General features: G+C 45.6%; 1 protein-coding gene across 1 annotated transcript in view; it reads left to right on the top strand.

Moving 5' to 3' along the window:
- LOC103615851 (endonuclease/exonuclease/phosphatase family domain-containing protein 1) overlaps window positions 1-13298 on the top strand; it is a 52881-nt gene extending 39583 nt beyond the window's left edge. Inside the window, exons 4-8 of the mRNA XM_017734597.1 lie at window positions 411-521; window positions 3790-3924; window positions 5198-5330; window positions 12505-12699; window positions 12807-13298. Of these exons, the coding sequence (XP_017590086.1) occupies window positions 411-521; window positions 3790-3924; window positions 5198-5330; window positions 12505-12699; window positions 12807-13006 (774 nt within the window). The 3' untranslated portion in view covers window positions 13007-13298. The remainder of the gene's footprint in view (window positions 1-410; window positions 522-3789; window positions 3925-5197; window positions 5331-12504; window positions 12700-12806) is intronic.
- The last annotated feature ends 2036 nt before the right edge of the window (window positions 13299-15334 follow it).

The raw sequence follows: 15334 nt of genomic DNA, 5'->3' as shown, positions 1-15334 counted from the left end.
CCAGCCACACTACTGGGGCCTCCTGCCCGCAGGAGAATTCGGCAGCTGTTTGTGAAGCCCCCGGCAGGGGTGGGATATGGTGCAGTCAGCATCTTTGGAGGCTACACAGAGAAAACCCCTTTCCAATCAAACAAGTAGGTCTGGAGGAAAAGAACAGGGTCTGAGGGAGAAATGTTCTACTTGCAGCATTTGCACTGAGTTATTTTAGTTTTTATTTATCTTCAAGTCAGGGGTGAGTCAGTCTGGGATGTGGCTCAGGCCACCTCATTTGTGAACCTTCAGGGAAGGCAGAGAGCACAGGCTGTGCTCCACTGTGCCTCTTACCAGTGCTTTACTACACACTTTATTTTGCAATTTTTTTAAATCCCTACAAGCTGATGTTATTTTTTTCCCCTTTCCTCTCTCTCTAGTTTTGTATGGAGCTGAACCAGCCGACGCTGCCAAACATCCGCAAGTGGAAGGGCCCTAGAGGATGTTGGAAGGGTGTTGTTTCCGAAAAACCCTCAGGCCAGCTACACAAGGTACATTAATCCCCAAGTCTGAACTTTGGCTTTGCTTTTTTTTACCCCTTCTAACCAATGACATATTTTGAATGTTTAAGGCAACACTTTTTGCAAATCCTTTTTGGCAAGGTTTGCATTTCTTGTTTTTTAAGCTAACTGTTCCTATAGCTTTTAATATGACTTATGTTTTGGAAGAATTGTGGCACACTTGCAAGGAGGAAGATGTGTGTGCGTATTTGGTATGTGTGTATTTGGGGGAAGTGGATAAAAGCAGTACAGGTATATAGATGAAAAGCCACAGATTTTGACAAGGAAAGAGTCCTCAGTTTTTCCCCTCTCAGGCTGCAGTACTTTTGACATTTTTTGTGCTAGTCACCTGAGCTTGCTCCCTGGTGCTGCACTGGCTGGCATTTGGGAGGACTCCCCATTTTGCTCATTTGCAAGTGAAGAGCCTGCAGAGGAGCTGTGCAGCTTGCCATCCTCACCTGGAAGAGTTTACCTTGTGTGTTCCCCAGAGTCCCCGGCACAGGTGTTTAAAATGCTGTGGACTCCATCTGAAATCTGCACCGTGCTGCAGTGTGCTTTTCCCTGCAGCATCTTCTGCTCTGGAAATATATATAAATATATATATGTACTGCAGGGAGGTACTGATTTATTACGGTGGTGACAGCTGCACCTGCTACCCTTGACAATATTCAAGGTAGGGCTGCACGGGGCTGGACATCACTAACAGTGCCCAAAAGCAGTTTCTCCCAAGGGAAATCTCTCTCTTTCACCCTTAAGTGTGCTAATGAGTTTTCAGAACAGTGTCCTCGTCTAGCTCAAGCCTGTTGTTGCTGAACAGGGTCATTCTTGTGGTGCAGTTATTGCAGTGTGGACGTTGTTGTGGGTAGAAGCAGGATCTGAGACCTGTCATGTACCAAGTGGTGCCTGTCAGTACTGGGGCAGTCTTTAACAATTTATTGATCCAGAATGATCTATTCTGAGCACTGTTGTAACTAAATATGTGGCTGCAGTTGTGTCCTGCTGCTTAGAATCCACATTTCTTTATTTTGACTTTTCCAAATCATGTTGCATGACTGTTAACTGGTTTTGGACTGATGTTTTGGGAGGTGCACCTCCTTTTATTGCCCTTCTGAGAAAAACCCAAGAATGAGGGAAAAATAAACCCAAACAAACCAAAACCCACCACCTGAGCAGCACAAGGATTGTACTCTAGCTAGACAGACACCAAAGGTCAAGAAGGGTCTGGAAAGATACAGAGTGTCTGAATGTGTCTAAAGTTTAATACAATTCACACTTAATTGCAGTGCAGAGTGCAAATGCCCTTCAGGTCATTTTTATTCCTGGCTGGAGTTTTCCTTTGGGATCTCTTGTTAGGCCAGATCATTAAAACACTGAATATAAATAGTTGTGCAAAGTTGTCAAAGTTGTTCTCGCCTTTTTTTTTTTTTTTTACCAAGAATTATTAATAAATGTCTCAGAGTTCCTATGTTAAATTCAGAGTCTTTAGTCAGTTCTTTCTTGAGCTATACTTCCAGAGATAACAATGGCAGCTTTGAATACAGGCTGAGTAAATAAAAATGATCTTCCACCTCGTTTTACAGATAGGGATGTAAGGACAAATGGTTCCCAAAATTATGGGAGAAATGTGCAGCCAAACTAAGAATAGAAATTTTATCTACTTGACTCTTCCTTCTAGCTGCTTTAACAGGAATCTGGCTGTGCTGGAGTACCCTCCACTAAGCCAAAAAGTCTCTTCTATTCCTGGGGGTAGGTAGTGAGTCCATCAGGTTTGGGCACCATGTACACAAATGCATGAGGTTAACACAGTGTAACCCCAAGAATACAGCATCTTTGGCACAAGCTGATTTCGGGATGCTCTGTAGGGCTAAATAACACAAAATGGTGGATGGTGCTTCCAGCTTGTGCTTCCGTGCATTCTGAGCATTCCAACCAGGCAATGACTTTTGACCACCATGTTGATATGAAGTCTGGAGCCTGGAAATAGCCAACAGCTGTTGACAGCAGTTTTATTCTTCCAAATCTTTTCCTGTAGGAGTTTTCAGACCTTAGGCTCCTTACTGGTGGAATAATTTTGTCAGTATTTTAAAGGTGAGTTATCAAAGGAGCTACCAAAGAATTTTAACCAACCTTAATCCTTTCAAGGCTCTTGGGAAGTCAGCGGAGCAGTTAACACTTTTTTATTGCAGCTGAAATGGAGAAAACTATTCCTTGCAATGGATTTAAGTATGATTTGCTATGGGAAGTGGGTTTGAATGATGCCAAAGAAAATGGTATCTGGGTGATGGGAGAAGAGGCTGACAGGCTTTGAATTAGATACTGCTGCTGGTGCGACCAGCGTAGACAGCTTTCTGAAAATGCCAATTCCACATCATGAAGTAATCAAAAAAAAGCCCATTCAGGATCACAGAAGCAGAGCTGAAAGGAGCAGAGAGCTGAGCATGAAACATTCCAGCTGGAAAAGAAACAGAGAAATTGACAGGGCTGAGAGGTCTAGACCAGATTTCACACCAAGAGACTGAAGGGGCCTGGATATTTTTAGGTTGTGGGTGAAAAAAGTCTGTGAGATGGTGTCAAGCCTGGGGAGAACGAACAACTGTGCACAGCATCATCCACTGCAAGCCCTAGCAGTCACCCAGTGAGACCTCAAGGCACCAAGCTCATGGTTAGACAATTAATTGTGGGGGTAAAGAACTACCTCATTACTGACCATGCTCAGAGCTATCCAATGCTGTGCCTGGAGCAGGAGGAAAGGAGGACCATGTCACCCAAACACGCACACGAGAGGCAGCATCCTTCACCCTGCAGTGGTCTTGTACATGTTCTGCCTGTAGGAGATGAAACAGATTATTAAATCCTTGGCTTGACTGGAGCAGTGCTGGATTTAACTGGGTGTCGAATAGCCAGTGTGCAGGTGTGAGGGGCTGGGAGTGATGTGTGTTTCAGCTTGGCACACTCACTCTTCAGTGAAGTCAGTGGAGCTTCCCAGGAAGCATTACTCCCACATCTGATGGGAGTTTTGGCAGGGGTGAGATGAAGAAGTCTTTCCACTTGTCCTCTGTATCTTCCACTGATAGCCCAGGAAGCTGTTTCTCCTTTATGCTTGGGCACAGCCAATTGGGCTTCCTGCCCTCAGCAGGCACCATGCCTAGATATAGATATAGGTATAGATATAGGTATAGATATGGGGCTACATTTGGGCAGAACGTTTTGTTTTTACGATCTTATGACTGGCATTTCTTTTTTTCTTTTTTAATTCCAGGGAGTTGAATATTCTGGTTTCCTCTGGGATACAACAGCTGGCATTGAGCTGAAAGATGCCTCATCACAGGAGACTGCACAGACTAATGGCAACGGGAGGCACTCCTATCCTCATCCGTATCTTGCACATTTCAAGGTAACTGCCACTGTGCCAGTCCAGCCTTGCAGAACTTTTACTAAAAAGAATTTGGCTAAGATGAAAAGAGATACCGCCTTCTAGGAGATAAAAATTTCCATGAGCCTCTGACCCACCTCATCACTGTCCCATGGCTTGGTTATGGATAGGTGCTTAATGCACCTTAATACATGCGGTAGTTCATCACAGTCAGTCCTTTCCCTTGCTCCCGTGGGAGCAAACCCTGGTGCAAGGGAATATTTGAGAACCTGAGTGTCAGTGGATTCTCCATAGCATCCACAGCCATTGAGAGTGTGACAGAAGTCACCAGTCACCTTGTTTGGCTTTTGCCAAATTAACACAGCAAGGGTGAGGTGTGTACCCAGCAGCCTCCAGGCCATAGGGCTGGGATTCTTGTCAGTGCCACAAAGAGGGATAAGTGCAGGGAGAATGGAGATGGATTTTACAGATATACATATATATCTATGAGTATATGAGTGTGTGTATGAGACACACTGCTCCAGTGAGACTTGGGCTGGCCTATCTTATGTTGCTGTCACACTTCAGAGTTTCCATTTTAAAGCTTTTTCACTGGGGCCAAACCTATTTAAAAGAACATCATCACTTTTGGAACCAGTTCTTGGGCATATGCTGGAGCAAACATATGAGCAGAGAGAGCCCATCTCCACACAGGCTGTGATGAAGGGGTCCAGTTTGGGGAACTTGACATCTCTGGTAATGCTTTGAGAGAAGCATTAATCAAATAATTATTAATGAATAAAGTATTAGTAATTAATTGATTATACAATTAGGTCCAAGTGATTCCCAGAAGGTAAACAGGAGATTGCAGGGAGCCAACAGCTCCTTTCAAGGTACATTAAGTTTCTTGGTTAGTCTCTGTAACGAGCTGGGGCTAATCACAAGGCAGTAGTAATTAGCCCCTGTAATGACCATGACATTATTTGTAGCTTATTAACAACTGGTTTTGCATAAACTAATTTTCATAAGCAGCTGACTTCTTTCTGCAGCTGTGGTGAAAGGAAGCTGTTTGCTAATGCAAACCAGTTTCCCCAGAACTGAGAGGTTATCAGGTTATTGCAAACAAAGCTGCAAAATGCCTTCCTCCTCTTCCTCCCCACATGGAGACATACCAAGACACACCACATACACAGCAGTGTGAGTCCTACTGCCCCAGATGTACTGCTGAAAGTACTGGGAACTGGCACGTGGTTTTGCATTGTGACCTTCCATTCCCTGCATGCATGGCATTGATTTCTCCTCCTTGCTCCCCCAGGTTGGAATGAATGATCTAACTGTGGTTAACCTTCACCTGGCCTTGCCCCCCTCAGCAGGAGACAATACTGGGAAGAACCACGACAGCCACAAACTGGCAGCCTGTGCACAGACTTTGCAGGAGACTCTGAAAGGTAGGGCAGGGGTGTTCCTGCCAGCTATCACATGCACACAATCTAATCCAAAGGAATTTTTAAAAGAATAAAATTAGTCTCAGTGAGCATTTCAGAAATATCCCCTCACAATTGTCTTTACTCATATTTGTGCGATGCATAGCGTGACAAATGTGCTTTTCCCTCGCTCATTGTTTTACAGTCTTTCCTAATTAACACAAACAGCACAGGAGATCCTACTGGCTTTGACACCATTTTTTCAAATTAAGTTCCTTCTGATTTTATGCTACTGTAACAGCAAGTTCTGCCAAAGGAAAGAAAAGTCACCAGAGCTGAGAACCTATTTTAAGTGTTTTTTGGAACTAACACCTACCTGGTATCAGAGCAAAGCTTAATTTTTTTTTTTCTTCCAAGAGAAACAGGTTCTATATATTTAATTTTTTGATAATTGGAAGCTCTTTGGAAAACCCAATGCAAATCTGCAGATGATTGCTAATGAGAAAAGAGACCAAATCCTGCCTTAGTACGTGGATGTAATATGCAGAATAGTTTTGTTGATTTCAAATAAGTTGCTCTGGCTTTACACTGGGATGAAATGACACCAGAATTTAGACCTGAGCCTGAGCAATGTAATAGGCAGCTGGATTTCTTTACTTCATTCCTATGAATTTGCTTCTTACTTTGAAGCCTGCAAATTACGGTCAATTTCCTGTGAAGCAGAACAAAGCATTTTAGATTCTAAATGTTGCTGCTCTTGTTATAGCAACAGAAAAATCTAGCCCTTCATTTACCACTTAAGAAAGATGTGAAAGGGTTGCAAGGTTTTACATGTGATGGTTTTCAACTTGGCCCAGTTCAGCAAGGTTGGTCACTTGGAAGCATTAATATCCCTCTTGTATAACTCAAGAGGTATTTGCAGTTTTTCTGCATGTTCTGTTGTTGTTCCTTTTGAGTTGCAGAAGCCAGTCAGAGCTATTTTAAGAGCTACTGATTTAAGTATTTGTCCATGTACTTTAAAATTGGAAAGGATGAAGATAAACAAAAGGATCATTTGTTTAATCCCCAAAGGCTGAACTGAAACATGGGATAAATGTGTAGCTCTTCTGAAGTCAACTGAGTTGCACTTCCACTGCATCTAAATTTAGACTGTTGGTGTTCTCTTTATTTCATGTTTTAATTTTCATATGGCAGGCACGTTACTGGAGCATGCTTGTTCTTGGCTTAGTCTTTCACAAAAGAAGAAATTCAGATTCCTCCAAACTTGTGGGATGCAGGTGTGGTCTCCTAAGCAAATGGTAGTGCACACATGTGACTTTGAAGTACTGAATTACCTGAAAAGGAGTTTCATGCTTAAAATTACCAGCATCCTTCAATTTCTTCCAAATCAGTCCACAAAATATGGGCAGTAAGGACTGATTTGTCTGTGGGTACTGCAGTAAATTTGAGTTTCTCTTCTTATTTTGCTAACAGATGCCTGTTCTATTACCTTTTATTCTTACCAAGAGGCATGTGAGCATCTGAGGAATACTGTTTACCACCCACAGCCTCCTGTAACACACGGCATAGTACCCCACATTTCTCCCATTAGATTGGTGGTCCTGGTTCCTTTTTCCCTCTCTTTTTTTCTTTCATTAGTACTGGAGAGACACAGTTGCTGTTGGCTGCTCATAGTCAACTCTTTGCAGCAGCCCTTCTGTCTTCTCTCAAGAACTCCACCAGTTTGTCTGCAGTGTGGTGTCCATGGGCAACACACAGATGTTATTCTGGATGCCCTGCTGGTGGATGGATCCAGGGACCAGAGTGCTGGATGGATTGAGAGAGTCCTGAGGAAAAGAATTTGCAAGTGCTGGTGGATGAAAAGCTGCACATGACCCAGCCATGTGCACTTGCAGCCCAGAAAGTCAGCCTCATCCTGGGCTGCATCAAAAGCAGGGTGGCCAGCAGGGCGAGGGCGGGGGATTCTATCTCTCTAATCTGCTCCCAAGTGACCCCACCTGGAGAACTGCATCCAGCTCTGGGATCCCCAACATAGGAAGGACATGGACCTGTTGGATCAAGTCCACAGATGGTCTGTGAAGATGATCAGAGGGCTAGAGCACCTCTCCTGTGAAGAAAGGCTAAGGTAGCTGGGGTTGTTCAGTCTGAAGAAGAGAAGACTTAGGGAATATCTTACAGCAGTCTTCTAGCACCTGAAGGGGGCCTACAAGAAAGCTGAAGAGGGACTTTTTACAAGGACATGTAGTGATGGAACAAGGGGGAATGGCCTTAAACTGAAAGAGGGTAGGTTTAGATTAGGTATTAGGAAGATATTTTTTATTGTGAGGGTAGTGAAGCACTGGTACAGGTTTCCCAGAGGAGCTGTGGATGCTCCTCCCTTGCAGTATTCAATGCCGAGTTGGATGGGGCTTCAAGTGACCTGGTTTAATGTAAGATGTCCCTGGCCACGGCAGGGGGGTTCGAACTAGATGATCTTTAAAGGTCCCTTCCAACCCAAACCATTCTGTGATTCTGTGATACCTTGTCCCATGTGGCTTGGCCATATTCCATGGGTTATCCATGCATCAGGCACTGGGCTTACAAGACTTCTGAGAAATGGTAAGGAATCCTCTTAGCAGCCAATGTAACATCACATCCTTCTCATCATATGTGTGTCACTCTGTCCAGGAAGGATTTGGGTGTTTAAGAGTCTGTTTAATTCATGAGGTAAATTGTCCAGGGCATGGGAAAATCAGAGTGTGTCCTACAGATGTCCCCTTGGCCTGCCATGAAGCAAAGGAGGGTTTCCTGGTTCCTGCAGAGAGGCAGACTTCAACACTGCAGACTTTCTGCAGGCACTATCAGTCCCTCAGCTGATTGCCTTGGCACACCAGAGCTCATCCACTGCGGCACAGGGCTGAGTTGCGGCTCTGCTTTGCTTTGCTGGCCAAGAGCCACCCACAGGCACTGCTAAAATTCACTGGTGCTTCAGTGAATTTGAAGATGCATTTGCAAACAGACCAGACTTTTTTTTCACCTGAGGAGTTTTCCATTGACAAGGACACGGTTGCTTTGGGCCCAGAGGGTGTGAATGTGTGTAGGAGCACTGCTGAGAGGTCATGAACGGGACACATGCCTGGCTGCTGTGGGCTTTGCCACCATGTCCGAACAGATGGAGGCTCTGGGTCCTTGTGGACAGTACAGTCTGTGTCAGGGACCTTTGCAGCCGAAGATTGGTTGGTAAGAGAGCTCCTGCCGCTCTGTCTGTTGAGGAGGAGGAGGACCAGATTGCATCAGCTGAGGAGCCTCTGGCTCCTAGGGAAAAGGAGAATCAAGCCCCGCCAGTCTTAAATTCATTTTCTCCAAAAGAGGAAAATCACAGCACAGCACCAGTAGCATTGTCTTCATTTACTGTTTTTCCCTCCATCTGATTGTGACTATGGGAATCATGACTGCAGTTTTTGATCAGTTATCATTCCTTATTATGAGTAAGGGCATTTCTTCCAGAACTTTTGCTAAGTTTGGCTGAGAGCCATTGGGGCTCATCCATGAGACCCCTGAGAGCTGCAGCTGCTGTGGACAGCTCTGCTCCCTGCCTCTGCTGGGAGGCCCAGGGGTGTCCAGTTAGACAGGCAGGATCCAGGCGGGTTCGCTTCCTGCCCTTGCACGGCTGGATGTCTGTCAGGGTCTTGGGAGGCAGACAAAACACGAAACTGCAGTGCTGACGTGCATGATGTTGTTGTTGCAGGAGCTGGCAGAGGTGGGAGCAGGGCTGAGAGTGAGCCAGGACAAGGGGAAATAAAGTTGGTGGTTGTCTAGAGAACTGTTTGCTTGCTCTTCCTTGCTTAGCACAGGGCTGCCTGGTGTATTCCCACTCTTTTGCAGTCGGAGGAACCCTAGAAGCTCCTGTCAGAGGGGAACTAAAAACACTCCTTTCTCTCCCCAATGGCAAATTGGGTTTCAGCTTCTTTAACATGCTCCAGCCTATTCTGGCTATCAACTTTACACTTTGATTTTATGCTTTGTTATTCTGCATGCAAAAGTTCAAATGAGTGAAGAATATAGTGATTCCCTCCCTGGGCAGGGACTCATCTTACCTCCTTCCAGGCACACATCCAAGTGCTGGGTCTTTTATCCTCTGCTATTTCTAATCTGTCCAGAATGGAAAGGTTAAAATTTTCAGTCAGTTAAAATTTTCATTTGTAAGTATGGTGAGCTTTTTTCATAGACTTTTCATGTACAGGAGATAGGCTTGAGGATTTGCTAAGGAAGCATGAGTAGTTCAGGATGAAATTGAATAGATTTTGTGCATAATCAAGACGCTGCTGTTGAGATCCTGGCCTCTCTGTCATTTTTAAACACCAAGGATGTGCTCCAGAGGTTTCTGTAATGGCCTTTTCCCATATAGGGTGGAGATGAACGCATGGAAGGAGCCAGGTGGTGCCTGGGCCATTTAGCAAGTGTTAGCACTGAAGGACCAAAGTTAAATTTCAGGCTTCCTGGTCTTGCCAAGCAAGAGATCTTGCAAGAGATCTTTGTCATGAGATGCATACAAAACCACCAGCTCACAGCAGGCAGGGTCATCCCATTAGGCAAGAACTGATTTTTCTTTTTGGGTTCTGATGGAGCTTAAAATAACTCAGGTTCAGATTCAGGTGGTTTTTTCCTTCAAAGGTGGGAAGACTGCTATCATGAATGCTTTATGGAAGAATATTTAAACTTCACACTATTTACAATATGATTTGTGTCCTACAAAGGGTAGAGAAACCACAAATAAACGAATTCATTGCCCCTCTGCATCTTAGCAAGCACCATGTTTTGAAGTAAGTCATATGCCCTCAGTCTCACTTGCTCTCTTGCCCCTTCCCAATTCATCTTTCTTGCACTGCAAGACAGGAGTAGATTTTGTTGAGCTTGTGCTCCCTCTCCTGGATAGCGACTTCTACAGCAACAGCAAAAAATGAGGAGGTTTACCCAGAGCACCAAGTATGGCAGAGGATGCCATCTGTCCACCTCATCCCCTCTCACACTTCAATCCCAGGAAAGAAAAAGCTTATAGGCTCTTCATAGTTCACTTTTCTGAAGGCAGCTTTGGGATAATTTTTTTTGTGCATTTGTGCCTCCTTTCACCATCCTTCTCCTTCTCCAGTGCCAAGTAGTGACGTGGCAGCATCTCTGGATTAGCTGTCAGCATTCTTCAGCTGTCTTCTCAGGTATTTCTGGCAGTGGTTTGAGATGGGCACTGAGGCATGTGCTTTGTCCTCTTATCCCAGGGCACAGCTGGGATGTCTGCATCCACATTTGTGGGGCTAGGAGAGCACATGTTGGGGATATGAAATTAGGGTCCAGAGTCTCTATCCTCATTCATTAGGGTTGGAAACAAATTGTAACTGAAGTAATTTTCTGATCCAAGTTGAGCAGTATCCCTTCAGACAGCCAGGCAAAACAAAGTTGCTGTAGTCAGGGAGTATCCGCGTGGTTTCTCAACTCATCTTCTGCCATCAGGCTTGCAGTCTGCTCCTTGGTCCTGTTCCTTGGGATTTCTTAAATACAGAGGTTAGAATGAGCACTGCACTTTTGGGACTGTGGTATATACCAGCATAAGGCTGCGTCTTCCTGGGTTCCTCACAAAAGTGTCCTTGACTCTTACAGAAAATCTATTTTAAAAAATGTCAGCATAGGTGAAAGCCAATAGGTGCTTCTTGTAGAAAAAAAAAGAAAAAAAATCTTAAAAAGGCACAGATTTCTAAAAACCTCTGAGACTACAAATGCTTGTCTTTAAGTTTGTCGCTATTAGGGAATAGCAGGGAAAAGACACCAATATTTGGACTTTCGTAAAGCTTTTGATATTGTCTCTGACTCATCCTTCTGGACAAAATGCCCAGCACACAGCTGGACAACCACATTATGTGATGGGTGAGCGACCAGTTCACAGATCAGGCACAAAAATCACAGTGAATGGGGTGACATCAGGCTGGCATCTGGTCACTAGTGGGGTTCTGCAGGGCTCCATCTTTGGCCCAGTTCTCTTCAACATCTTCAGTAATGTCTTGGATGTGGGACTTGAAGGAATACTAAGTAAGTTTGAAGACAACACTAAATCATGGGGAGCTGTCAACTCCCTAGAGGGCAGACAGGTCCTGCAGACACCTCGACATATTAGAGATGTGGGAAATTACCAATCATATAAAGTTTTAATAAGGGCAAGCGCCAAATCCTGCACCTGGGATAGGTCAGTCTTGATTGTGTGCACAGACTGGGGAATGAGGGGCCGGAGAGCAGCATTGTGGAAAGAGACCTGGGGCTCCTGGTTGATGGCAAGCTGAATGTGAGTCAGCAGTGCCCTGGCAGCCAGGAGGGCCAAGCGTGTCCTGCGGGGCCTCGGGCACAGCATCGCCAGCCAGGGAAGGGAGGGGATTGTCCCGCTCTGCTCTGCACTGGGGCAGCCTCACCTTGAGTATTGTCTGCAGTTTTGGGTGCCACAATACAAAAAGTACATTAAGCTGTTAGAGAGTGTCCAAAGGAGGGCCATGAGGATGGTGAAGGATCTGGAGGAGAAGCCATATGAGGAAGCAGATGAGGTCACTTGATCTGTTCAGCCTGGAGGAGACTGAGGGAAACCTCATTGTGGTCTTCAACACCCTCAAGAGGGGAAGAGAACGGGCAAGTACTGATCTCTTCATTTTTTCGTGACCAGTGACGGGACCTGAGGGGAATGGCACGAAGCTGAGTTCAGAGGAGGTTTAGGTTGGGTATTAGGAAGAGGTTCCTCACCCAGAGGGGGGTTGGGCACTGGAACAGGCTCCCCAGGGAAGTGGTCACAGCACTGAGCCTGACAGGTTTCAAGAAGTGTGTGGACAACGCTCTCAGGCACATGGTGTGACTCTTGGGGTGTCCTGTGCAGGACCAGGAGTTGGACTGATGATCCTTATGGGTCCCTTCCAACTCAACATTTTCTATGATTCTATGACTCTATGATAAATAATATTAAAAAACAAGCGTCAGATGTGTACTGGCTGGTTTTATTGTCATGAGGAGAATGGCCATGAGTAAATAAATACTCAGTGAAAAAGGCTTTGAATAGCATTTCTTTCAGGAGTTCAGAGTACCATCACTTATGTTATTCAGTATTTGTATTTTTCCTCTTTCCATTTATCCTCTTGTACTTCAGTGATGGATGTCCATTCTTCCCATTCTTTTCTATTTTTCTGTTTTCTAGGAGAAAAAGATGTAATAATCCTTGGAGATTTTAACCAGGCCCCAGACAGCAGCGACCATGACATCCTGAGGAAGGAGAAGTTCCACCACCTGGTCCCTTCCAGCACCTTCACCAACATCAGCACAAAGAACCCACAAGGGTCCAAGTCACTGGATAACATCTGGATCAGCCGGAGCTTGAAAAAGGTCTTCACAGGTAGGGTTGCTTGAGCGAGGCTGTGTAACCTGTAGTTGGGTTGGCGTCGTGTGTCCAGTTTGGGCAGTATCACTCAACCTTTTTCCCTGTGATTCTCTTTGATGCAGGCCACTGGGCTGTCGTGCGAGAAGGGCTTACAAACCCATGGATCCCCGATAACTGGTCCTGGGGTGGGGTGGCTTCAGAGCACTGCCCCGTGCTTGCTGAATTTTACCTGGAAAAGGACTGGAACAGGAAGGAGGTGACGCGGAATGGGAACGGGGTGACGGTTGAACGCAACGACTCCCACACTAAGCACGAACGATGACGTGAATTTGAGGGTGCCTCTTCTGCCACCCAAGGCTCTGGTCGCTCACGACTCCACGGCAGAGCAGGACTGCCTTCCCCTCTCCCTCCTTCCTGCTCTCTTCCCTGCACCTAGAAAGCATCAGCATATGATTTTGGTGGTCCTGGCTTTGTGCCCCTCCTGGACAGTTCTGGATGGAGTCGCATGGCAGCAGAACAATCTGCAACTTTTTCCAGGGACACAGTGGACATTTCCACACCTGGAGATTTGGATGAGAATTGTACAGAAAATAAAGTGTACTTTTAATACTGTACAGGGTTGTTGCTAAAATGCAGCTGAGCAGGGTTTTGCTGTGAGGGGGAGGTGATGGTTATTTTCCTTTGCCTCTTTGTGAATTGAGGTAATAAGAGAGGCCCCAAAAAGAGGGACAAGGTGGACATTCTTGGCAAATTGCAAATGCTATTCAACACTTGCAAAAACTGCTGGAGCTGGTCCCTATGTGAGCTGCAGTGAGACCTGAGTGGTCCCTCTGCCCCAGCCTGGAGAGACATCATTCCTCCATAGCCCCTTATAGGCACCCCTCATCCTTTCCTTCCTCCTTCCTTATGCTCCTGACAGGGTCATTGTGCCCCAGAAGAGCTTCCTGGAGCTTGGCTTTGTCTTTTTGTTAGGTGCAACGTTCAGTGTTGGGTTTTCTTCCCACACAATAGTTTTCAGGAGCTGGGAAACCACCAACTTGTCCCTCTGCATAGCCTGGTCCATTTCTCCAGTACCCTTTGCCTTGCTCCCTTTTGGGGATTTCCCAGGAACAGCCCTTGTCCTCTGGCCCTGCAGCTGGCATCAGTGAGATGTAGCCACGGGTCTTTGTCTGGGAGCCGGTGTTCTGCGCAGGGCTCTGCATCGGGGAGAAATGGGCTGTGCATCAGTGGGAGGTCTATAGATGAGCCCATTTTCATGTGATCACTGCAGGGGCTGGCCCACATGATGAACCAACCTCTGCCCATTGACTTTTTTAGGGGCTGTCAGTTTTCCCCTCTGGCAGACCAGGCATCCTTTTCCTGAGCCTCACTGCTGCATAAGCCTGATTCTCTCACCACAACAGGGGTTTAAGTACAGCGTGTGGTCACCATGCATATGGCAGGGATGGGGGCTGCTGCCAAGGGGGTTTGGGTTCTGTGCGTGTCCTGGGTGGGAGCAATTCAGGCAGCACCCTACCACGGCAGCACTGGGAATGGAGCATTGAAATTGCCACCTACATGAGTTTTTTCATGCAGAAATTAATAACCAGTGACCTAGAAGGGAAACATATCAGGACTTCAGCATCTGCAAAAGAAACAGCTCGAGTGTGAAAGGTGCTGAGCTGCCCACTCACCCAGCACCTGCTGCTCCAGGCTGCAGATGACCACACATTCTGCTGCTGAGTGGAAAGGAAAATTCTGTGGCATGGCTCACTACTCTTGACAGCAATGCCACACCAAAGGAGATGCTGTAACTGAGGGTTTTAGAGTAAAACAGTATCATATTCTTGCAGTATTTTTATTATTTTAACTTTCTCAGATATCACCTCATTTCTAACGACTCAAAAATAACTAATTTTTCAACAACTAAATAAATTCCCATGCAAACACACACAGTTGAACAGCTTTTCTGTCAGTATGCAAAACTAAACCCAGAAAAAGCTGGCATAGCCTGGAGTGACTCTCAGACTCAGGGAGACTTCATGGATGTTTGAAGAGGTTAAGTGAATAACTAAGAACTCAGAGCATCAGATCAAAAATGTATCTCTAGTTGCTCAACATTCCCTGTTGAAAATGGGAGGTGCAGGTATTTATCTCTGATCATTAAAGAAACTAGCAGAAGATCTTGGCTCCAGCTTTCATTCTGGATCCTTGCTGCAGCTTTGTCCTTTTCAAACAGGCACAATTTTGGTGCCCTCTTTTAATTTGACCAGCACCAGATTCCCCAAGAAACTCTCACTGGATAACTGCAAAATCTAGGCGAAGATGCAGTAGAATTGCCTTAGTCAAATGAATATTACATGAGGTGAGGGGCAGTAAAATTCCCAAGAGCACACTCACTCTCTTGTACCAGCTAGTGTTTCTCTGCTACAAATATGTTTGGAGGCTGTAATTATTTTATAGCTCTAGAAGTAAAACTTGGAAAGGCCAGATTGCATTTATTCTGCTGTGGATGTAAGTGCAGAGGCACCAAAGCCTCGAGAAGCACCAGCAGCCCCCTGTGCAGGTGATAGTGCTCACAGCTGCAGCAGGGGCCCTTGCTTTGGCTGATGAGTTGTGTGTTAACAGGGGCTGCTGGTGTGGGAAATGAGTTGAGCCTCCTTCATAGCCC

Source organism: Corvus brachyrhynchos, unplaced genomic scaffold (assembly GCF_000691975.1).
Source record: "Corvus brachyrhynchos isolate BGI_N302 unplaced genomic scaffold, ASM69197v1 scaffold94, whole genome shotgun sequence".
Taxonomy (NCBI): Eukaryota; Metazoa; Chordata; class Aves; order Passeriformes; family Corvidae; genus Corvus; species Corvus brachyrhynchos.
Note: the sequence above shows the minus strand (reverse complement) of the source record. Positions and strands in the feature narration are given on the sequence as shown.